The sequence below is a fragment of the Bombina bombina genome, chromosome 2 (assembly GCF_027579735.1).
Source record: "Bombina bombina isolate aBomBom1 chromosome 2, aBomBom1.pri, whole genome shotgun sequence".
Lineage (NCBI taxonomy): Eukaryota > Metazoa > Chordata > Amphibia > Anura > Bombinatoridae > Bombina > Bombina bombina.
The window spans coordinates 944,121,388-944,145,832 of record NC_069500.1 but is presented as its reverse complement, the minus strand read 5'-3'; the positions used below and the strand labels follow the sequence as shown (position 1 = coordinate 944,145,832).

The 24,445-nt window shown below is 36.4% G+C and overlaps 1 protein-coding gene across 1 annotated transcript in view; it reads left to right on the top strand.

Annotated features, from left to right (window-relative positions):
- Positions 1 to 24,445, top strand: part of LOC128648123 (cubilin-like) — a 161,045-nt gene that overhangs the window by 97,921 nt on the left and 38,679 nt on the right. The window contains exons 14-16 of the mRNA XM_053700786.1: positions 1,525 to 1,802; positions 7,655 to 7,818; positions 13,894 to 14,080. Coding sequence (XP_053556761.1) covers positions 1,525 to 1,802; positions 7,655 to 7,818; positions 13,894 to 14,080 — 629 coding nt within the window. The remainder of the gene's footprint in view (positions 1 to 1,524; positions 1,803 to 7,654; positions 7,819 to 13,893; positions 14,081 to 24,445) is intronic.

The window sequence follows — 24,445 nt, the reverse complement described above, 5'->3', positions numbered from 1 at the left end:
AGGTCCTGACTCTCAGTTTAAGGAGTACGGCTTCAGAGCATTCACTTGGGGATCTTAAACTAGTGATAAGACTTCTTACAGATTTTTTCCAGACCAAAGAGCTTTAGAAAATCAGGCCCTATGTGTTTTAATAAGAAGTTAACTTCTGCTGTGCCTGAGAAAGTAGCACCTTAAAGAGACACTCACATATTTGTATCCTTCTTGCATATAAAATGTATTGCACATTTTTGTTTTTATGTAAAATGGATGTTTCTGTAGTAAAACAAATGTTTGCTTTTTGCTTGTGAGGCATGTTATATGATAAGGCAGTGGGAGATCTGTTTATCTCCCTGCGGCAATCATTCCTTAAAGGGACAGCAAAGACAAAATTTACTTTCAAGATCTAGACAGAGCATGCCATTTTAAACAACCTGTCAATGTACTTCTATTATATCATTTGCTTAGGTCTCTTTGTATTCTTTGTGGAAAAGCATAACTCAGTAGATTCAGGAGCAACAATGAACTACTGGGATCTAGCTGCTGATTGATGCCTGCCCATATATGTCTCTTATTATTAGCTCCCCTGATGTGTTCATCCAGCTCCCACCAGTAGTGCATTGCTGCTCCTTCAACAAAGAATACGAAGAGAATGAAGCAAGAAGTAACAGAAGTATATTGGAACGTTGTTTAAAGTTGTATGTTCTTTCTGAACCATGAAAAAAATGGGGTTCCTGTCCCTTTAAGCCCTAGTTGTAATTTTCAAAACAGATTTGTCTTAACTTTGTTTCAAGCAGTAAATAAATAAATAACATGTATTAAATGTATTCTTTTTTTAAACGTGTTCTGTCCCTTTGGTTTTTTGGCTTCCATTACATAAATAAATGAAATCAATGATAAGTCGGGATGATGATACAGTCAAATCAAACTCATTGTGTATTTAATTAGCAACGTTACAAATGTAATAACATTTGTGCATAAACGTGTGATGTGAAAATTTAGCCCAAATAATAATAAAGACCAAAAATATTTAGTCAGCAGTTAACCCCGATAAGGGCTGCTCTTTTGTGACTAATAGCAAGACTTCCCTTACAGACTGAAAGAAGAGAAGTGAGCTTTTATTACATGAGACTGCTTATATATTAGAAACCTTCCTAAATAAGAGAAATATATGTAATTGGCCATTGTTACTCACACCACACTGCATCACTAGCAGAGGCTGGGCAGAAACAAAGAACGGTAGTGAGATTCATTTCTCTAGCAAAACTAGGTTTAGCGTTTGATAGATTTCATGTCACATGGGTTTCCTGCAGACAAGACTACGTGACAGGCACATATTAGTGACATGGAGTTTCCTAAAACAGTAGCAAGAGGCTAATAGCAAATATTTTATAATACGTTATAGCACTCTGATACCGAAAAACGGATTGGTTTTGTTGAGCACCATATATCTCTAACAGATGACCACGGACATGCTGTTCTACTTGTTTTAAGTTTTAGATATGACTATTCATAGCCAATGTTGTTCATTAACTTTTGTTTTTAAAGCTATGCAAATGAATTATTCCGCTGGCAAATGTGTCTAGGAAAGCACAACCTCACCTATGTGGAACCAAACCAGCAATGCTTCAAGATTCTTGGAATTTACCGCCATGAAGGGTTTGTCTATCCTGATGTCCTTACTTTGGAGTATGACATTGCATTGGTGAAGCTGGATGGGGAAGTGGCAGCCAGCAATTATATTGATTTTGCCTGTCTACCTCCCAAAGGTCAAGTCCCAGCAGCCGGTTATCGTTGCCATGCCACCGGATGGGGGGATGAAACAGGCAAGTTTGCCAATATATATAGAAAATAGTTGCCATAGTTTATTGTAAATACTAAATTTTAGTTTAGTTTGTACGGTTTTAATTAATTCTGTAACAGGTGATTTATATATAAATCAATAGCAATGTGTTCGCAAAAATAACAACAGTAACATTCTAATTGAAATGAAAAGTCATCTAAAAAGCCCAGTTAGATCCGAATTTCCCAGCTTGTGTGAATATTCAAATTAATGTTGCCTTTGAGTAAAGCTATTTTGACATGTTGCATTATATTGTTAGGTTGTGGTATCATAGCTTTTCCAAAACCATTCCCCTCAAAGGATAATATAATTATATATAATTTTGTTATCCAGGCCCCTATTAAAAATAGTTTTTGTTAAATTATGGTTATTTTCATAACTGCAGAACTATATTCTTTCTTATTCTATCTTTATGTTAAAAATACTGCATCATAGTACCAAAAAATAATTGACGTTATTTCTTTGTTGTTGTTTTTTTTGTTTTTTTGTTTATTGAGTGTGCATCTTTCTTGTTAGATCTGTTTGTCATCTCTAAGAGAAACAGAGAAAAACAGACAAATGCTGATTACGACACATAAATCTACCTATAGCTAATGCATGTAGGAATACATTAGCCTAGATTTAACAAAGCATTCTTTATCTCATATTTGTGTTTGCAGAACCTTAGCACCCTCTTATAAAATTAGGCTAATGATGTAAACTGATACAGGATACATATTGTTATATTTGTACAATTTGATCATTGTTCTACCTTAAATCACATTGGAGCAAATGCTAGACATGTTTACCTTCTCAAACGAGGGGCGAGATTACATATACGGCGCAGGCTTCAAAGTAACTGCTGAAACCTGCGTCACCCGTAATTTCACCTGGCACATCGGGGAATCACATAGTGCCGTAAGTCGGATAAACTAGCGATGTTGTCCAGAAATGTGCGTAAATACACATTTCTCGAGTCACCGGTGACTTACGGCACTTTCTAAACTGCCGGCACCTAAGAAAAAAAAAAAAAAAAAAATCAAATCTCCCGTAAAAGTCCAACACGCCTCCCAAAAAAAAAAGCACACATCAAAACCCCTATATTCGCCATCACCCTCATATCAGAACTAATAATAAATGTATTAAACCCTAAACAAACAACCCCCACAATGCAATATGCCTAATTAAACTATTAACCCCTAATCCGCCATTCACCCACATCGCAATCCACCTAATAAAAGTATTAACCCCTAACCCGGCCAACCCCTACATCGCAATAGACCTTATTTAATTACTAAGCCCCCTAACCTAACACCCCCTAAATTAACCCCAAATTACATAAAATAATAAAATACTAAATTACAATTAAAATAAAAAATCCTAACAGTACTTTAAAAAAAAACTAAGATTAAATTAAAATAATCTAAAATTACAAAAATAAAAAAGTCTAACATTACAGAAAATAATAAACCAAATTATCAAAAATTAAACCTTATCCCTTTGAAAATAACCCCCCCCCAAAAAAAAACAACCCCTAATACTAAACTACCAATAGCCCTTAAAAGGGCTTTTTGTAAGGCATTGCCCTAAGTTGAACAGCTCTTTTGCATTAAAAAAATTCTAAGCCCCCCTAACAGTAAAAAACCCCACCCACCAAACCCCTCAAAATAAAAAAAACTAACACTGGCGGTTTAGGAGTTAATAGCTTAATTAGGTTAATTGGGTTGTGGGGTTTGGCGGTTTAGGAGTTAATAGATGTATTAGGTTTATTGCTATGTGGGTGAATGGCGGATTAGGGCTTAATACAATTATTAGGTTTATTGCGATGTGGGTGAATGGCGGATTAGGGGTTAATACATTTATTAGGTTTATTGCTATGTGGGTTAACTGTGGATTAGAGGTTAATAGTTTTATTAGTTATTGCGATGGGGGTTGGCGGTTGACAGGTAGATAGATATTGCGCATGCGTTAGGTGTTAGTTAATATTTTCAGGGAGTTACGGTGCTCACATTTTTAGCGCAAGGCTTGCTGCGCCTGCCTATGTGTGGCGAGGTGAAAATGTAGTAAAATTTTTCAATTTTTGCCGAGTAAATCCTTGTGCTGAATATGTGATACTGATTTGCGACGCGGTTCTATGTTAGCTTATGGGAGTAAAAATTGCAGACGACGGGTGAAATATACACGTATATGTGATAGCAAAACCACGTAAAACCGGCGTCGCCGCATATGTAATCTTGCCCAAGGCATCAACATAAACACATTTGCTTCTTTCCCATGGTATTCTTTGTTGAAGAGATACCTAGGTAGGCATCCGGAGCACTACATGGCAGGAAATAGTGCTGCCATCTAGTGCTCTTGCAAATGGTTAACCCCTTAATGACCGGACCATTTTTCAATTTTCTTACCCTTAATGACAATGGCTATTTTTACATTTCTGCGGTGTTTGTGCTTAGCTGTAATTTTCCTCTTACTCATTTACTGTACCCACACATATTATATACCGTTTTTCTCGCCATTAAATGGACTTTCTAAAGATGCCATTATTTTCATTATATCTTATAATTTACTAAAAAAAAAGATAAAATATGAGGAAAAAATTGAAAAAAACACACTTTTTCTAACTTTGACCCCCAAAATCTGTTACACATCTACAACCACCAAAAAACACCCATGCTAAATAGTTTATAAATTTTATCCTGAGTTTAGAAATACACAATGTTTAAATGTTCTCTGCTTTTTTTGCAAGTTATAGGGCCATAAATACAAGTAGCACTTTGCTATTTACAAACCACTTTTTTTCAAAATTAGCGCTAGTTACATTGGAACCCTGATATCTGTCAGGAATACCTGAATATCCCTTGACATGTATATATATTTTGTTTTAGAAGACAACCCAAAGTATTGATCTAGGCCCATTTTGGTATATTTCATGCCACCATTTCACCGCCAAATGCGATAAAAAAAAAAAGTTAAATATTTCACAAATTTTGTCACAAACTTTAGGTTTCCCACTGAAATTATTTACAAACAGCTTCTGCAATTATGGCACAAATGGTTGTAAATGCTTCTCTGGGATCCCCTTTTTTCAGAAATAACAGACTTATATGGCTTTGGGGTTGCTTTTTGGTAATTAGAAGGCAGCTAAATGCCGCTGCGCACCACACGTGTTTTATGCCCAGGAGTGAAGGGGTTAATTAGGGAGCTTGTAGGGAGCTTGTAGGGTTAATTTTAGCTTTAGTGTAATATAGCAGACAACCCCAAGTATTGATCTAGGCCCATTTTGGTATATTTTATGCCACCATTTCACCGTCAAATGCGAGCAAATAAAAAAAAAACTTTACATTTTTCACAATTTTAGGTTTCTCACTGAAATAATTTACAAACAGCTTGTGCTATTATGGCATAAATTGTTGTAAAAGCTTCTCTGGGATACCCTTTGTTCAGAAATAGCAGACTTATATGGCTTTGGCGTTGCTTTTTGGTAATTAGAAGGCCGCTAAATGCTGCTGCGCACCACACGTGAATTATGCCCAGCAGTGAAGTGGTTAAATTAGGTAGCTTTTAGGGAGCTTGCAGGGTTAATTTTAGAGATCAGCCTCCCACCTTACACATCCCACCCCCTGATCCCTCCCAAACAGCTCTCTTCCCTCCCCCACCCCACAATTGTTACCGCCATCTTAAGTACTGGCAGAAAGTCTGCCAGTACTAAATAAGAGGTTTTGGTTTTTTTTTAAATAAAAATAATAAAATCTTTTAGCTGGGATGGACCCCTGCCTTAGCCCCAACCTCCCTGATACCCCCTCCAGCTCTCTAACCCTCTCCCCTACCTAATTACCGCCATCTTGGGTACTGGCAGCTGTCTGCCAGTACCCACTTTGGCCCCAAAAAACAAAGTATTTTTATTTTATTTTTCAATTAACTCTTTCTGTAGTGTAGCAGCCCCTCCACAATACCCCCACAATAACCCCACCCCCCTCCCCCTCCCAGATCCATTTATATTTAAAAAAAAAAAATTTTTACCTTTCCCTGGCTTTTTGCCCTCATTGGTGTCAGTGTAGCTAATGCGCGTGTGCACGTGCACGTGCACACGCGCCTCATGCACACGCGCCTCGTGCACACGCACCTTGTGCGTGCACACTATGTTCACGTGCACGCGCGCGCACCCTCGTGCACGCGCACGCACGCTCCCTCCCACCCGGACAACGGCACCATCACTACCGGTGCAGAGAGGGCCACAGAGTGGCTCTCTCTGCATCGGAGGCTTGTAAAGGGGTATTGCAGGATGCCTCCATATTGAGGCATCACTGCAATACCCTCAGAGCTGCTGGAAGCGATTGTGATCACTTCCAGCACTCTGTTAGACAACTGACGTACCAGGTACGTCCATTGTCATTAACTGCTTGTTAATGCATGACGTACCTGGTACGTCAGTTGTCATTAAGGGGTTAATATTTTTGCAGAACTGCTGCCATATAGTGTTTCAGACACGTGCACACTCCTTAGCTTACGTCCCTGCTTTTTAACAAAAGATACTAATAGAACAAAGACATTTTGATAATAAAAATAAATTAGAAAGTTGTTTAAAATTGTATACTCTATCTGAATCATGAAAGAACTATTTTGTGTTTCATGTCACTTTAATAATCTAAATAACAAAATAATTGTTAGACAAAATTATATTCACTAAAAGATGATTAAATCAATTAATATGTTATAAGAGTCTCTGTGTCTTCTGATCTTCAAATAGCTGCTCTTCTGGATAGAGTCTTCTATACCCCAGAGTATCTAAGCAAAGACACCTTCTTGTATGAATCGCTAGGTCTCAATATACATCTCTATAAGTCATGTACAAGTATAGCTGCACTCCTTTGTACTGACTTAAAGGGACATAATACTCATATGCTAAATCACTTGAAACTGATGCAGTATAACTGTAAAAAGCTGACACGAAAATATCACCTGAGCATTTCTATGTAAAAAAGGAAGATATTTTACCTCACAATTTCCTCAGCTCAGCAGAGTAAGTTCTGTGTAAAAAGTTATACTTCACCTGCTCCCACCTGCAGGTAAAATGAAGAAATGAACAGCAGCCAATCAGCATCAGCAGTGCTGAGGTCATGAACTCTTTTACTGTGATCTCATGAGATTTTACTTAATTCTCATGAGATTTCATTGTTACACTGAATAGGGAAATAACATGAGAGTGCACAAGGCTCATTCCTTCAGCTGTCCCAGGACAGACATACTGATATGCTGCTTAGAAATCCTTTACAATGGGATGTGGCTACTGAGGAACTTTTGAGGTAAAATATCTTTCTTTTTTACATAGAAATGTTCAGGTAATATTTTCTAGTCAGCTTTTTATAGCTAAGCTGCATCAATTTCAAGTGTTTAAACATTTGGGTATTATGGCCCTTTAAGCAGTCTGGGTATTCCCAGTAACCAAGCTCACTGAAGCTCCAGCGTAAGAAACTCGGACTGTTCTGGTCTCTGCCATAGCTCCAAAGAAATAAAATATGACGCACTTGCGTTTAATAAAAACAAAGTAAAAAAAGAGACACTGATCTCTATGCTAAAACAATACTGAGCGTTACTACAATGCGTTTCTTGGCATGCAACCTATTTCCTCAGGCATCATGCCTGAGGGAACAGCTTGTATAAAATAAAAATAAACTCAGACATAAAAGACGTATGGTATTCCTTGACTATTTTCCAGCTCCAGAGAGTTTACAATTAAAATAATATATGCAAATTAGAAAAATAAAAACTATGCAGTAGAGTATGATTTGTGAAATCACTCAAAGCTTTATGTGTTTTCTCAGGCAAATTATTATTTACTTCTTTTTTTTTTTTAAGGAAATTCTATGGCTCCTAAAGCAGCTGAAGCCTTAAATCAGGTTGCTTTACCAGTTATTCCATATGATACATGCAAAAAACCCCAATATTGGTGGTTTCAAATAAAGGATTCAATGATCTGTGCAGGCTATGATCTTCCAGATGACTTGAAAGCTGTGTGCCAGGTAGGTATTTTTTTTACATGTTAAGTTAAAATTAGACTCATTCGCCCCTATTTATCAAAGGTCTTGTGGACCCGATCCAACAGTGCGGATCAGGTCCGCAAGACCTCGCTAAATGCGGAGAGCAATACACTCTCCGCATTTAACATTGCACCAGCAGCAACGCCGCCCCCTGCTGACTCGCGGCCAATCAGCCGCCAGCAGGGAGCTGTCAATCAACCCGATCGTACTCGATCGGGTTGATTTCCGGCGATTCCTGTCCGCCTGCTCAGAGCACTGAGCAGGCGGACAGGGTTATGGAGCAGCGGTCTTTAGACCGCTGCTTCATAACTTGTGTTTCTGGCGAGTCTGAAGACTCGCCAGAAACACGGCCCTTCAAGCTCCGTTCGGAGCTTGATAAATATGGGCCATTATGTTTTATATACTTTAGACTTATATACTGCGTAATCGTTAGCAGGAAAAAGTGGACAGGATACAAGATGTGGTCATTTTAGAGTCTGCAAAAATAGTACTTTTTTCCTGACTATCACTTGTCAGATTCTTCCCAGTACCACATGCAGAGAAGAGAATTCAAAATTAGTAGGAAAATAAACATTAGCATGGTCCTCTCTTCATTTCTAGATGTATTTTTAAACTGGTCACAAAATAAGTTATGTGAGTAAAACGATAAGGAATAAAGCACCCTCTATATTGAGTATAGTGACACACTAGACGTGTGTAAATTCAGGATTCTGTCATTTGTTTAGTTCAGATATATTAGAACAGAACTGCAATTTAAAAACATCTCTAAATCTAGAATGTTTTGGAACTAAATGATTGCCAGAAATGAAGGGATACTTTATTATTCATTGCTCAATTTATGAACGTCTACCAACATACAATAACAATGCTTCATCACGTTGTTTCCAAATATACACTTTAAAAATTAATTCCAACTCTGTGAAAAAATGATACCCATGAACTGGAAAAAAAAACAATTCACCACCCATCACATGCTGGAGAGATACCGTATCACACTCACTTCATTTGGAGAAATATCACTTTACACAAAACAAACATATTGAGGGCAGCACTCTTTTCATAGACTAATTGATTTTATTAAATAAACTTCTAAATTAGGGTGAAAAAACTCCTTTCTATACACAGACATTAAAAAAACAATACTTATAACATACTTTACATATAATATCTTGAGATATTCAAACAGTCACCTAGATTACGAGTTTTGCGGTAAGGTGAAAAAGCAGCGTTAACAGGTCCTAACGCTGCTTTTTTACGCCCGCTGCTATTATGAGTCTTGCAGGTATAGGTGTACCGCACACTTTTTTGGCCTTACTGCAAACCAACTTACATAAATTTCATAAAGGATTTTTTCTATGGGACTTCCATAGCGCCAGTATTACGAGTTTGTCCTGGGAGGCCAAAAAGTGAGCGGTACACCCTCTACCGCTAAGATTCCTAACGCATTTTAAAGTTAGTAGTTATGAGTTTTACACTACAATGCTGTAGCATAAAACTCATAACTAAAGTGCTAAAAAGTACACTAACACCCATAAACTACCTATTAACCCCTAAACCGAGGCCCTCCTGCATCGCAAACACTAAAATAAAATGATTAACCCCTAATCTGCCGCTCTGGACATCGCCGCCACTAGAATAAACATATTAACCCCTAAACCGCAAACACTAGTTAAATATTATTAACCCCTAATCTGCTGCCCCTAACATCCGCCACCTACATTATACTTATTAACCCCTAATCTGCCGTCCACAACGTCGCCGCCACTATTCTATATTTATTAACCCTTTAAACCTAAGTCTAACCCTAAACCTAACACCCCCTAACTTAAATATAATTAAAATATATCTAAATAAAATTTCTATCATTACCTAAATTATTCCTTTTTAAAACTAAATACTTACCTATAAAATAAACCCTAAGCTAGCTACAATATAACTAATAGTTACATTGTAGCTAGCTTAGGGTTTATTTTTATTTTACAGGCAAGTTTGTATTTATTTTAACTAAGTAGAATAGTTACTAAATAGTTATTAACTATTTAATAACTACCTAGCTAAAATAAATACAAATTTACCTGTAAAATAAAACCTAACCTAAGTTACACTAACACCTAACACTACACTACAATTAAATAACTTACATATATTAAATACAATTAAATAAATTAAATACAATTAGCTAAATTACAAAAAAATAAAAAACAAATTACAAGATATGTAAACTAATTACACCTAATCTAAGAACCCTATAAAAATAAAAAAGCCCCCCCAAAATAAAAAAAAAAACCTAGCCTAAACTAAACTTTCAATAGCCCATAAAAGGACCTTTTGCCGGGCATTGCCCCAAAGAAATCAGCTCTTTTACCTGAAAAAGATATAGAAACAACTCCCCCCCAACAGTAAAACCCACCACCCACACAACCAACCCCCCAAATAAAACCCTAACTAAAAAAAAACTAAGCTCCCCATTGCCCTAAAAAGGGCATTTGGATGGGCATTGCCCTTAAAAGGGCATTTAGCTCTATTGCTGTCCAAAGCCTAACTTAAAAATAAAACCCACCCAATACACCCTTAAAAAATCCTAACACTAACCCCCGAAGATTCACTTCCCGGGAGGAGTCTTCATCCAAGCGGCAAGATGTCCTCAACGAAGCCAGCAGAAGTGGTCCTCTAGACGGGCAAAAGTCTTCTATCTTCATCCTTCCGATGCGGAGCGGCTCCATCTTCAAGACATCCGGTGCGGAGCATCCTCTTCTTCTGACGTCTTCTTGCTGAATGAAGGTACCTTTAAGTGATGTCATCCAAGATGGCGTCCCTTAGATTCCGATTGGCTGATAGAATTCTATCAGCCAATCGGAATTAAGGTTGAAAAAATCCTATTGATTGATGCAATCAGCCAATAGGATTGAACTTCAATCCTATTGGCTGATACAATCAGCCAATAGGATTGAGCTCGCATTCTATTGGGATTTTTTCAACCTTAATTCCAATTGGCTGATAGAATTCTATCAGCCAATCGGAATCTAAGGGATGCCATCTTGGATGACGTCAATTAAAGGTACCTTCATTCAGCAAGCAGACGTCGGAGGTAGAGGATGCTCCGCGCCGGATGTCTTGAAGATGGAGCAGCTCCGCGTCGGAAAGATGAAGATAGAAGATGCCGTCTGGGTGAAGACTTCTGCCCGTCTGGAGGACCACTTCTGCCCATCTGGAGGACCACTTCTGCCGGCTTCGTTGAGGACATCTTGCCGCTTGGATGAAGACTTCTCCCGGTAAGTGAATCTTCAATCTTCAATCAGCCAATAGGATTGAGCTCGCATTCTATTGGCTGCTCCAATCAGCCAATAGAATGCAAGCTCAGTCCTATTGGCTGATTGGATCAGCCAATAGGATTTTTTCAACCTTAATTCCAATTGGCTGATAGAATTCTATCAGCCAATCGGAATCTAAGGGATGCCATCTTGGATGACGTCAATTAAAGGTACCTTCATTCAGCAAGCAGACGTCAGAGGTAGAGGATGCTCCACGCCGGATGTCTTGAAGATGGAACCGCTCCGCGTCGGAAAGATGAAGATAGAAGATGCCGTCTGGGTGAAGACTTCTGCCCATCTGGAGGACCACTTCTGCCCATCTGGAGGACCACTTCTGCCGGCTTCATTGAGGACATCTTGCCGCTTGGATGAAGACTTCTCCCGGTAAGTGAATCTTCGGGGGTTAGTGTTAGGAATTTTTAAGGGTGTATTGGGTGGGTTTTATTTTTAGGTTAGGGCTTTGGGCAGCAGTAGAGCTAAATGCCCTTTTAAGAGCAATGCCCATCTAAATGCCCTTTTCAGGGCAATGGGGTGCTTAGGTTTTTTAGTTAGGCTTTTATTTGGGGGTTTGGTTGTGTGGGTGGTGGGTTTTACTGTTGGGGGGTGTTTGTATTTTTTTTATAGGCAAAAGAGCTGATTTCTTTGGGGCAATGCCCCGCAAAAGGCCCTTTTAAGGGCTATTGATAGTTTAGTTTAGGCTAGGGTTTTTTTTATTTTGGGGGGCTTTTTTATTTTGATAGGGCTCTTAGATTAGGTGTAATTAGTTTAAATCTCTTGTAATTTGTTTTTTATTTTCTGTAATTTAGTGTTTGTTTATTTGTAATTTAGCTAATTGTATTTAATTGTATTTAATTTATGTAAGTTATTTAATTGTAGTGTAGTGTTAGGTGTTAGTGTAATTTAGGTTAGGTTTTATTTTACAGGTAAATTTGTATTTATTTTAGCTAGGTAGTCAGTAAATAGTTAATAACTATTTAGTAACTATTCTACCTAGTTAAAATAAATACAAACTTGCCTGTAAAATAAAAATAAACTCTAAGCTAGTTACAATGTAACTATTAGTTATATTGTAGCTAGTTTAAGGTTTATTTTATAGATAAGTATTTAGTTTTAAATAGGAATAATTTAGGTAATGATAGGAATTTTATTTAGATTTATTTAAATTATATTTAAGTTAGGGGGTGTTAGGGTTAGGGTTAGACTTAGGTTTAGGGGTAATAAATTTAGAATAGTGGCGGTGACGTTGGGGGCAGCAGATTAGGGGTTAATAAATGTAGGTATGTTGCGGCGACATTGGGGGAGGGAGATTAGGGGTTAATAAATATAACGTAGGTGTCGGCGATGTTGGGGGCAGCAGATTAGGGGTTCATAAGTATAATGTAGGTGGCAGCGATGTCCGGAGTGGCAGATTAGGGTTTAATAAGTTTAATGCAGGTGTCGGCGATGTCGGGGGCGGCAGATTAGGGGTTAATAAGTGTAAGATTAGGGGTGTTTAGACTTGGGGTTCATGTTAGGGTGTTAGGTGTAAACATAATTTTAGTTTTCCCATAGGAATCAATGGGGCTGAGTTACTGAGCTTTACGCTGCTTTTTTGCAGGTGTTAGACTTTTTCTCAGCCGGCTCTCCCCATTGATGTCTATGGGGAAATCATGCACGAGCACGTATAACCAGCTCACCGCTCACTTAAGCAGCGCTGGTATTGGAGTGCAGTGTGGAGCGCAATTTTGCTCTACGCTCACTTCTTGCCTGTTAATGCCGGGTTTGTAAAAACCCGTAATACCAGCGCCGTAGGGAAGTGAGCGGTGACAATAAACTGCACGTTAGCACCGCACCGCTCATAATGCAAGACTTGTAATCTACCCGAGTGTTTTTATGTCACATCCCGTATACAGACATCTTAGATGTCTACAAACGTTGTATGGACTCTCTGCTAATTTGTATTATGTTTTGACTTATGTCTGCCATTTTCCCCTGTTGAATACTTCATCATATATTGTATGCCATTATAAAATCTAATATATATTTTTTTTTTAAATAAATAAATAAAAAATAAACATGGATTCCTTTATGCTACTTTAATTACTCTTATGAGTTTATCTCTAAGTAAAGAAAACCCCAGTAATATCACACTTCTACCAGTGATAAAGGATAATTTTTATTGATTAATATTTCCCTTTAAATAATAAAATCAGGAATAATTAATTTCTAACTGATGACCCCATCATACCAGTACTACTCTTCATCCAAGATATGAAGCTTAATGGCAGCCTTTGTCAGCATAAGAAGTAAACTTGGGTAATTACAGAAGGTGTCCGCCTACATTAATCTAGTCCAAACTCAAATAAATGAATGCATCTCAGAAAACAGACTATGTAGTATTTAGATGATCTGATATAGATGAATATTAGTTGTTTCCAAACATCTGTTGGCTAATTTTGTTGGTTCCAATCAAATCTTTTATATCTGTCAATCATTAGATATTTACAAGCATTAATTATTGGACTATTGGTATCAATATTCAAATAAAATGCTCAAATCTTGACGCTTGTTCCATTGAAATATCCAAATGGTAAACTTCTTATCAAAAAGAAGCTTAAGTTTATTGTTCAAATGTCAAAACACAGACATTCACCCACTTCTAATAAATATGACAAAACATTCTTAAATAGAAACAAATACCATTTTAGTACTGTTCATACACTACTAATATTCCATTATTTCTATTGTGTTGTTTATTTATCCATAGGGAGACTCAGGCGGGCCATTGGTGTGCCCATCAACTGCTAACAATTCAATCTGGGAAGTTCATGGAATTACCAGCTTTGGAGTTGTTGGTTGTATTATGGATAAAAAGCCCAGTGTCTTCACACGCGCATCAGCTCACATTGATTGGATCGAGCACATTATTAGGAAGGATATTTATGATGTTTACTGTACGTATGTTACAATTCTACATTTTTATTTATATATATATTACATTTTACTAAAATCTAAAATCAAATCAAGCCTTTTGGTTATGTCCTTAGCTCTAAGAAACATCGGGCAAAGCATTTAACTAAATGTATCATTCATTGTATTACATGTTAAATGTTTGGCCCCCAATGTATATTTAAAAGATTAAAGTGAATGTAAATTTTGATTAAAAACAGGGGCACTTTAATTCATCAAAATTTACATTTCACTCCTGTTGTGAAAAAAAACTTACCTTTTAAACTTGACAGCCGATCCAGCTTTCTCCACAAAGCCTCTTCCTGAGTCTAAAATGAGGAATCCGGCTTCCTCCAATCACGGCGTTGAATCAGACACTGATTCCCCCGGGGGAAGCCATGATTGGAGGATGAACTATCCATCATTTCTGATGTCAGAAATGGCTTGCAACGACTGGAGAAAGCTGGAGCTGCTGTGTAGATTAAAAGGTAAGTTGTTTTTTTTCACAACACGAGTGGAATGTAAATTTTGATGAATTAAAGTGCCCCTGTTTTTAATAAAAAATTTAAAAACCGGGAACTTTAGCATCAAAATTTACATCCACTTTAAAGGGACAGTCTACACCAGAATTTTTATTGTTTTAAAAGATAGATAATCCCTTTATTACCCATTTCCCAGTTTTGCATAACTAACACAGTTATAATAATATACTTTTAACCTCTGTGATTATCTTGTATCTAAGCCTCTGCAAACTGCCCCTTTTTTCAGTTCTTTTGACAGACTTGCAGTCTAGCCAATCAGTACCTGCTCCCAGATAACTTCTCGTGCACGAGCACAGTGTTATCTATATGAAATACGTGAACTAACACCCTCTAGTGGTGAAAAACTGTTCAAATGCAATATGAAAGAGGTGGGCTTCAAGGTCTAAGAAATTAGCATATGAACCTCCTAGGTTAAGCTTTCAACTAAGAATACCAAGAGAACAAAGCAAAATTGGTGATAATAGTAAATTGGAAAATTGTTTAAAATTGCATGCTCTATCTGAATCATGAAAGTTTATTTTGGCCTAGACTGTCCCTTTAAGTGAAAAGTGGTCTGCAAATAAGCTGGTAAAAAGAAGAAAACTCAATTTAATTATAGTTTAGTATATTTAAAGGGATATTCTACTGCATATTCTCCCCCTTTAATGTATTCCAAATAGTCCATTTTACCTGCTGGTGTATTAAATTGTTTACAAATACACCATTTACCTTTGTTTTGTCATCTGCAATAGCTGCTTTTGAAAGGTTAATAATGAAATAATGAAAAGCATTTTTTTCCTTGCACGTTTTTGTAACTTTAAAGAGAGATAAAACCAAAATTTTGTCTTTCATGATGCGGGTAAAGCATGTCATTTTAAAGAACTTTCCAACTTATTTCTATTATCTAATGTGTTTCATTCTCTTTGTATCCTTTGTTGAAAAGTATACCTAGGTAGGCTTTAGTGGCTGTACATAAATGCCTATTCTGATTGGCTTTCAGCTAACTACCAGTAGTGCATTGCTGCTCCTTCAAGAAAGGATACCAAGAGAATGAAGTAAATTAGATAATAGAAGCACATTAGAAAGTTGTTTAAAATTGTATGTTTTATCTAAATCATGAAAGAAAAAAATAGGTTCCAAGTCCCTATAAGTATAATGGAGGAATTCTAGTCTCTCTGGAGGGAATATAACATTCAATATAAATTTCACATAAATTTTACAGGCTTGATAAAAAATGTATATATATATTGCACAGTTGTTTTATTAGATTAGATAATGGCCCTTTAATAAGTTTTATATTCCATGATTAGAAAACATTTTAAAGAAACACAGTGGAGCAGCCTCTGTATGATTAGAAATAGTAATTGCTACAGTATTGCACATGAGTATCGCAGTTTGCAATAATGCAGAGTAAAAATAATTTACATATTTTTGTGGGACAACTTTTTGAATAGGAAGACAAGTAAGTGTGACAGTCATCACCAATCATTTCCAGACACTTTTTATACATTATCGTGGGAGGGTGTATCCCTGTAAGCTTTTCCACCAATGCTAGCAGTTTAATAAATGATGTATTATAGTAGACCCACCCAAATCCTGGGATTGGTGTAGCCTTTCATAAAGTGATAGACCACACAAATTGTATCATTTGGGAAAAGATGGATCATGAGCTAATAGAAAACACTTTATTGTAACCTACACAATTAAATAAAAGTATTAGAATATGAGGGGCTATAAATAACTGTCAACATTGCTGCAGCTACAATTTTACAAGTAATATGTGAAACGCGTCAGGGTTACTATGTACAAGTATGGGTCACTTCTAGAGAATCAATGTTGTCTATTATACTATCTCTATTAAAGAGTATCTAGACTTTAGTATTAAGGGGAGAATCTCCTCTGCAAATACTACCTGAGTGTTGGAATATTATTGCTTTATGATTAGTATTGTGAGGCATAATTTCTGCCACACACCATACATTTACACCACAGGACAGAAGTTCAAAATTTAGGACTGTCCCAGGAAAATAAGGACAGTTGGCTATCTTAAAAGACCAATAAATTCAGTACAATTGCATACTTAACAAATTCATAATAAAAAGACAACGCAAAAGCACTTAGTATGAAATTCAAATGAGTAGTAGATTTTTTCTGACAAATTTCAGTTAGTTCCATTTTCCTTTCCCCTGCATAATGTTGTAGTCATCAGCCAATCAGAAAATGCATACATGTACATACTGTGAATTCTTGCACATGTGCAGTAGGAGCTGGTGCCTCAAAAAAGTGCCTATAAAAAGCACATTTTGATAATGGAAGTGAATTGGAAAGTTGTTTAAAACTGCTGCTGTATCTGAATCATGAAAGTTTAATACTGTGGCCCCTTGTGCAGAGTTCAGAAAATAAATTTGTTAATTGTACAAATAACTGTAGAAAGCGTAGAAGAAGATGCCCTGCAAGATTTCCTGATAGCAAATATTGTCTCACAAAAGAAGGCAATATTGATTTTACTCAGGAGATCAGAGACATGTTGCTTCTGTGAATTACACTACAAAGAGACATCACTGTCATCTTTATATTTAAAGTTCTTCTCCTGAATCCAAATATATACACACACACATATATACAGTATATATATATATATATATATATATATATACTGTATATATAGCAATATTTAAGTCAGTCATCCGTGTAGACGCTCTCGATCACTCACAAAGCAACAGAAGTCACACTGAGTAATAAAACTGCTATGCAGAGTAATGCCGCGACAATGTGGTTGCCGTTATAGGAGAGTGTCCAAAGTATTCAACTCAGCCATTCGGATTGTTAAACACTGCACCCCGGCTGTATAATGTAAGGGGGGTAGTGGTGTCTTTAGCTCTGTAACAAACCGCCTGTGGTCTGAACTATTTTTGTGCTCTATGCCTTTTTTGATTTTACGCTGTCACTCTACATAATTAAAATGTGAATTTTGAGTCATCCCTCTGTGATTCTTTATATATATATATATAAAATTAAATAAATATATACATATAATCCACAAGAGAGCGCACTCCAACCTCGAAATTCAGCTACCAGGGTGCAGGCAAAAAATAGTACAGGCCCCAAGAAAGCAAGCACTTGCTGGATTTATACAAAAGGTGCTTTAATGGCACACAGAAAAAACAGTGACGTTTCGGGGATCAATCATAAATAAAAAAATAAAAAACAGCCCTGGAAAAAAATTAAAGCCCAACCCTATATGCAATTGAACCAATCACCCCTTGATTGATCCCTGAAACGTCACTGTTTTTTCTGTGTATAAATCCAGCGAGTGCTTGCTTTCTTGGGGACTATATATATATTTGGTTCAATTGCAAATAGGGTTGGGCTTTAATTTTTTTAAAGGGGTTCTTTTTATTTTCACAACGGCCCTGTCTGTAGGAATTGTTAGCTTTAACTGTCACAGCCTAATTTACTTCCATTGCTGCAGAACAGCTTTAAGTTGTTAACCAATTACTTGTTCCATGAAAAAGGCCTTTATTTATAACTCTGAAATCTATATAATTATTCAGTTTTGTGAAATGGAAGTAGAGAAAGAATGAAAACAGATTATGCAGTGAAATAGAGGCTATGCATTTTATAAAGAGTTCAACTGGACATTCCTGTTGGCTTTTTGGCTACTTAAAACTTTACATAAAATAGACTGATACTTATAGGTTTTTGAGCTGATTTAAAGGGGCCTATTTATCAAAGGTCTTGCGGATTTGATCCGACAGTGTGGATCAGGTCCGCAAGACATCGCTGAATGCGGAGAGCAATACGCTCTCCGTATTCAGCATTGCACCAGCAGCTTACAAGAGCTGCTGGTGCAACGCCGCCCCCTGCTGACTCGCGGCCAATCGGCCGCCAGCAGGGAGGTGTAAATCAACCCGATCGTATTCGATCGGGTTGAATTGCAGCGATTCCTGTCCGTCTGCTCAGAGCAGGCAGACAGGGTTATGGAGCAGCGGTCTTTAGAAACACGGGCCCACAAGCTCCGTTCGGAGCTTGATAAATGGGCTCCAAAGTGTCACTTGTATTTAATGTAAGATTCAGAGCTCTTGCAAGACAAAATAACAGTATTACCTTGTATTAAACCATGTGGTCTATCCATATATCTCATTTAAGCTTAAAAAAAATTACATAACTAAATCGGCTTTCAAACTTCCCAATACCACCCACCAGCTGTAGAATGGATTGTTAAACTAAATCTAGGAATCCATTTCTCATGTATTGCCTTGATTCTTTTAACATTTTGAAGAGAAGCTAATTTATTACTCATAAATGTCTTAAATTTGCTTATTTCAAAGGAGGGCACTTTAAGACAAATATTAATATGTATAGTGCTAAAAACCCTCCTATAGGTTGTATGTTTATCTGCAGCTATGTTCCTAATAAAAAAAAACAATAAATATTTGTAAGAATATAAAATTCAGCAGGTACCAACTCACACTTCCTGCTACAATATGCACACAATGAGTATTCCATTGAGAGGGATCCCTAGTTCTAAATTATCGGTCTTGGAACTAAGCTATCCAGAAATGTTTTAACCCATTGATGAGCACACATATGAACTTAATAAACATAAAATACAAGCTCGGAAATCTGCTGCATATAGTGTTGCCACCCAGCCGCTATTCTACCGACATGACTGGTATTTTTAAGTCGAAAATAAAATTAAATATAGTAACTTCTACCAAGTATTTTAGAATATTATAACCAACGATCATATAAAATCAGATTTAGCGCCTTATTTATGCTGTATAAGTACATATGCAAATGTATGCTAATGAGCATATCTGGTATTTTTTGTCCAGAAAAGGTGTCAACCCTAGCTGCATCCTATAGACAGAGCATATCATATTTAGTAATGATAGATGGCATTGCCCTTCATAGGGTTCTGCCTTGACAGGAAGGGGCCATTTTCCTGTTCCACCCAGAGGTGTACGCTTCTCAGCTATTGTTGCTTGTACAGTTTCTAGGATTAGCATACAAATCCAAATGTTCCTGACTTATGTAATTATTGCCAGGCTACACCTGGTCACTCCATAGCTAAAGTCACACCCCTAGAAACTGATCCAAACCCCATATCACTAGCACACTAACTATTAATACTTTTTAACAGTAAACAATCTGAGTGCAACCTAGTTATTCAACAGTTATCTTTCCTCTAAGTGTAGAACAGCTAAGACACTTAAAGAAACATTAACCTCAAACTCAAATCCCCCAAAAAATGATTAATTAAAATAGCGAAAAATAAGCAATGTATTTTTATTCTATATTTTGCCTGCTTTTCCTGATAATTACCATTGAAATTGTATTTTCCCCACAATAAAGTTGGATGTCATACTGCCTACTTGACCCTACAACATGCTACACAGCGGTTGCTTAGATCAATACAGGAGCTTGTTTAAATTTGACCTTATGTTTGGCCACATAAGAGGAAATAAAATAAACATTATCAAGAGACTTTTCAATGGGATTATCCTTAGAGTGCTCAGAACCAACAAAATGACTTAAAGGGCTCCATTTATCAATGTGTATGCAGATTTTGAGGCTCTTCACTGTAGGCTCGCATGAGTGAGCCTGCAGCCCTAAGTTAAAGGGACACTCAATCAAAATTAAAATTTAATGATTCAGATAGAGCATGCCATTTTAAACAACTTTACAATTTACTTCCATTAACTAAATGTGCACAGTCTTTTAATATTTAAACTTTTTGAGTCACCAGCTCCTACTGAGCATGTGCAAGAATAACTGTGTATGCATTTGTGAATGGCTGATGGCTGTCACATGGTACGTGTATGCATTTGTGATTGGCTGATGGCTGTCACATGGTACAGGGGGAGTGGAAAGAGACATAACTTTTAAAATTGTCAGAAAAAAAATCTACTACTCATTTGAAGTTCAGACTAAGTGCTATTACATTGTCTTGTTATCTTGCATTTGTTGATTATGCAGATTTACTGTGTTGACTGGTCCTTTAAGAAGCAGCGGTCATAAGATCACTGCTTCCAAACCTTTAGGCCAGCTCTTAGCTGGCGGATTAAAATCACCCCGGATACATTTGCCGAGTTGATTGACAGCCCCTACTCATGCTCCATTCAGACGCTTGTGCAATGTTAAATGTGGGCAGCATATTGCTGCCTGCTTTCTGCGATACCAAGGTGGACAAGTTTGTGGATGCAAACCCTGTCTGCCTGCACTTTGTTAAATCAGCCCCCAAATTTTTATTTTAATGCAGATCTTTTGCAATGCAGAGCTTAATTGCGGATGCATATGTAAAATAATTAATGTTCCTTTAACAGTTCCCAAGGCCAGTTCACGAGAATGACTAGTATTTAGGGGTTAAAAATATAAAAACGAAACCAGAGCTAAATTACTTTTCCAGTTTTCATCATGCGCTTTTACATTTTTATGCTAATTCCAGTGTTATCATATTTTAATTGTTTCCATAGATTTTCTACGCAGTATAAGTTAACTTGTAGTAAAGTCTCTTAAGGACAAACTTCATTTTGGGAATTATTACTATGAAATCCCAAGTCTATAAATGAATCACTGCTTTGCTTACTGTGCTATGAATCATAAGGGGGGAGAAACAACTTCTTCTCTAGTGCGTACACATGATAAAAATAGAACAGGTCTGACACAGTCAATTAGAAAAGGCAATGCAGTGCTCTGTGTTTAAGTGTATTCCCTTGTCAGCGGACAGGCAAGTTCTGAGTGGCATTAAATGACTATGTCCCTGCATAGCTGTAGTTTATTTGCAGTTCTTCTGTGTCATTATTTGCATCCTCCCTGGTTTTTTATTTATTTATTTTATACATCTTGAGAATATCAGGAGCTACTGGGAGGTAGCTGAACACATCAGGTGAGCCTATCACAAAAGGTGTATCCTTTGTTGAAAAGCATACCTAAGTAGGCTCAGGAGCAACAGTGCATTATCTGGAGCTAGCCCAACATATTAGGTGAGCCAGTAACAAGAGGCATATATGTGGTTCCACCAAGCAGCTCCCAGTAATGAACTGCTGCTCCTTAGGTTTGGTTTTCAGCTAAGGATACATCTTTTGTGATTGGTTCACCTGATGTGTACAGCTACATCCCAGTAGTAATGCGTTGCTGCTCCTTCAATAAAGGATAGCAAGAAAATCAAGAAAAATTGACAATAGAAGTAAATTGTAAAGTTGTTTAAAATTGTATGCTCTGTCTGAAACATGAAAGGAAAATGTGGGTTTCATATACATTTAAGATTTAATAGACCTATTTGCTGATTTCACACACAGTCCTTAGACACTTCCCTTAAAATAATCTTGAGTGTTCTTTATCTTATATCCTCTGCAGTGGCCAATTTTTAAAGTATTTAGATGAGTAACATCTCTCTTTATAGGGTGTGGGATCAAAACAGTGGCTGTGGTAGAACCAATATGACAAATGAGTATTTATTTACAAAGTTTTAAAGGGGCAGTCTAGTCAAAATTAATCTTTCATGTTTCAGATAGGGAAAGTAATTTTAATCAACTTTCCAATTTCTTTTTATCGTCAAATTTTCTTTGTTCACTTGGTATTCTTTGTTGAAAGCTAAACCTAGGTAGGCTCATTTGCTAATTTTGACAGTTTAATTCACGTGTGCCATATATACAACATTGTGCTCGTGCATGTGGAGTTACCTCGGAGTCAGCACTGATTGGCTAAAATGCAAGTATACTGACAAAAAGCTGCAACAGCACTACACTAATGGCTTGGTGATGCCTTATTTGGTTGAATATAATAATATACCTTCCGGCTAGAGTGCTAATGCATATATAAACTTTGTGAAGTTAAGTAAAAAAAGAATGACTAAAAAAGGATGCATCTAGGTAGCACTTCTATCTCCCCTTATGTATTAAGGATATCATATTTCTAAGGGGTAATGGTCTAGGTATAAATTAAAATGTAACTTTTAATGGTGAAAGTTAAAAACAACAAAATGACACATTAAAAATACAAATAGAGTTCAGACATGCATAATTAGTATAATTGTAGCACTGGGGGGATTGAGGTCTTGGTTATAGTAGAACTGTTTAAATACAGTTTAGTGAGGTTGTATTAACCAATCAATATAAGATTAATAGTTGTATTCCTATATTAAACTAGTATATGAGGTCTACGGATAGCCTCCAAAAAAATTATCTTTATTGAGTAATTGAGTAGATGCCCATTATACTCAGTTTCTTTATTATTCACAGTTTTTCAATGATATAACCTTTATTAGGGATACAATTTATGTACTCAAATATTGCAAGATCTCAATGTGTATAATAGTTAATTTGCACACACGTTTGGAGTTAGAGATTAATATTAGGTGGAAGTCGGAATTTGTGGATTTGAGGGCTTATAGTGTCTCAAAGTACTGTCTGTTCTAATAATATTGTACTAAAAATAAGCACAAATGGATGTTTGTTAGTCTATTTAAATCTTATATTCAGTATTATTCACTGATTTAAATAATATACATAAATTAATTGTAGATATTTTGGAACTCGACACCCCTTTAAATCTGTTTAAATATCTTGAATTTAAGCATTGAGGAGATATATATATATATATATATATATATATATATATGTACATTTAGGAAATGAACCCTCAGGATTGGTTGATTTGACTGGTATTAGGTTTAAAATAGCGTCAACCACCAGATTATTATATACCTACTTTGTATTCAAATCATAAGCACACATATTTTCATATGCTCATACCATAAACACTGCGAATAAATTAATTAAATATCACTTCGTTGGATATAATGTAACTAAGTAAATGGTAATAAATGTGTACTGATCCCAATCAGTGCGTGGTTTCTCTCTTAAATTCACAGTAAATTAACATTCCTGTTCACCACTATCCACACTCCAACAGAATGTGTCACTATAGGAATTGTTTATGATGCTATGTGGATATATTTTTGTATGTGTATTAGCATTCTATAATTCTTTATAAAATAAATAATGATTTTTTTCAAAAATCATCTAGATTAAGAGTGCTGAAGTACATTTTTCACCATGTAAATGCGTCAGTTATCTAGATTATTTAAAGCATACGCATTGCAAGTTATAAACTACTGAGTTCCTGTAGATATTTCAGGCTGTTACAACATATGTTGGGAGCTAAAATGATACAGCTTTCCAAAAGCTGCTGTTAGCGTGTATCCTCTATCGGTTATACCACATTCATCCTCTAAATCATTAGATACGGCACTACTGAAATTATATTATTGGCTAAAGTACATTGTTCCCCATCCCCATATGCTTGTATCAATAGTTTTTAAATTGTATTATGCGTCTGATCTAATTGCTACATTAAAATAAGTAAGGTGTTGGACAATCAACAACCCTCCCTTGACATGTTTCGCCATTTGAGTTACGGCTTTTTCAAAAGTTGACGAGCGCCGGCATCTGCAGGTGTATATCGCCTAAACGCTACCCCTTGTTTAATCCAGATCCAATCCGTGTCATCCTGGGTTTGATTGACACTTGTTTGTACGGTTTTCACATTGGATAATCTGAGGACCTATCAGAGGTTGGTATTAGTACTGAATAATTGTATTGAGACAATCTTGGGATAATCTGAATAACAGTACTAGTTTGAACATAATGTTAGTCTATTAGTCGTTTGGATATTCATCTCCATTACCAGAGTAAGATATACACAATTTTGTGAACAATTTTTGGGCTGACATATAGTAAATTGTATTTGGTATTAAATGCACTAAATTGAAATTTAAGATTATATCATACATCATGCCCAACTCTATTTTTTCTCATATCATACACTTCAGGTTTTTGATCA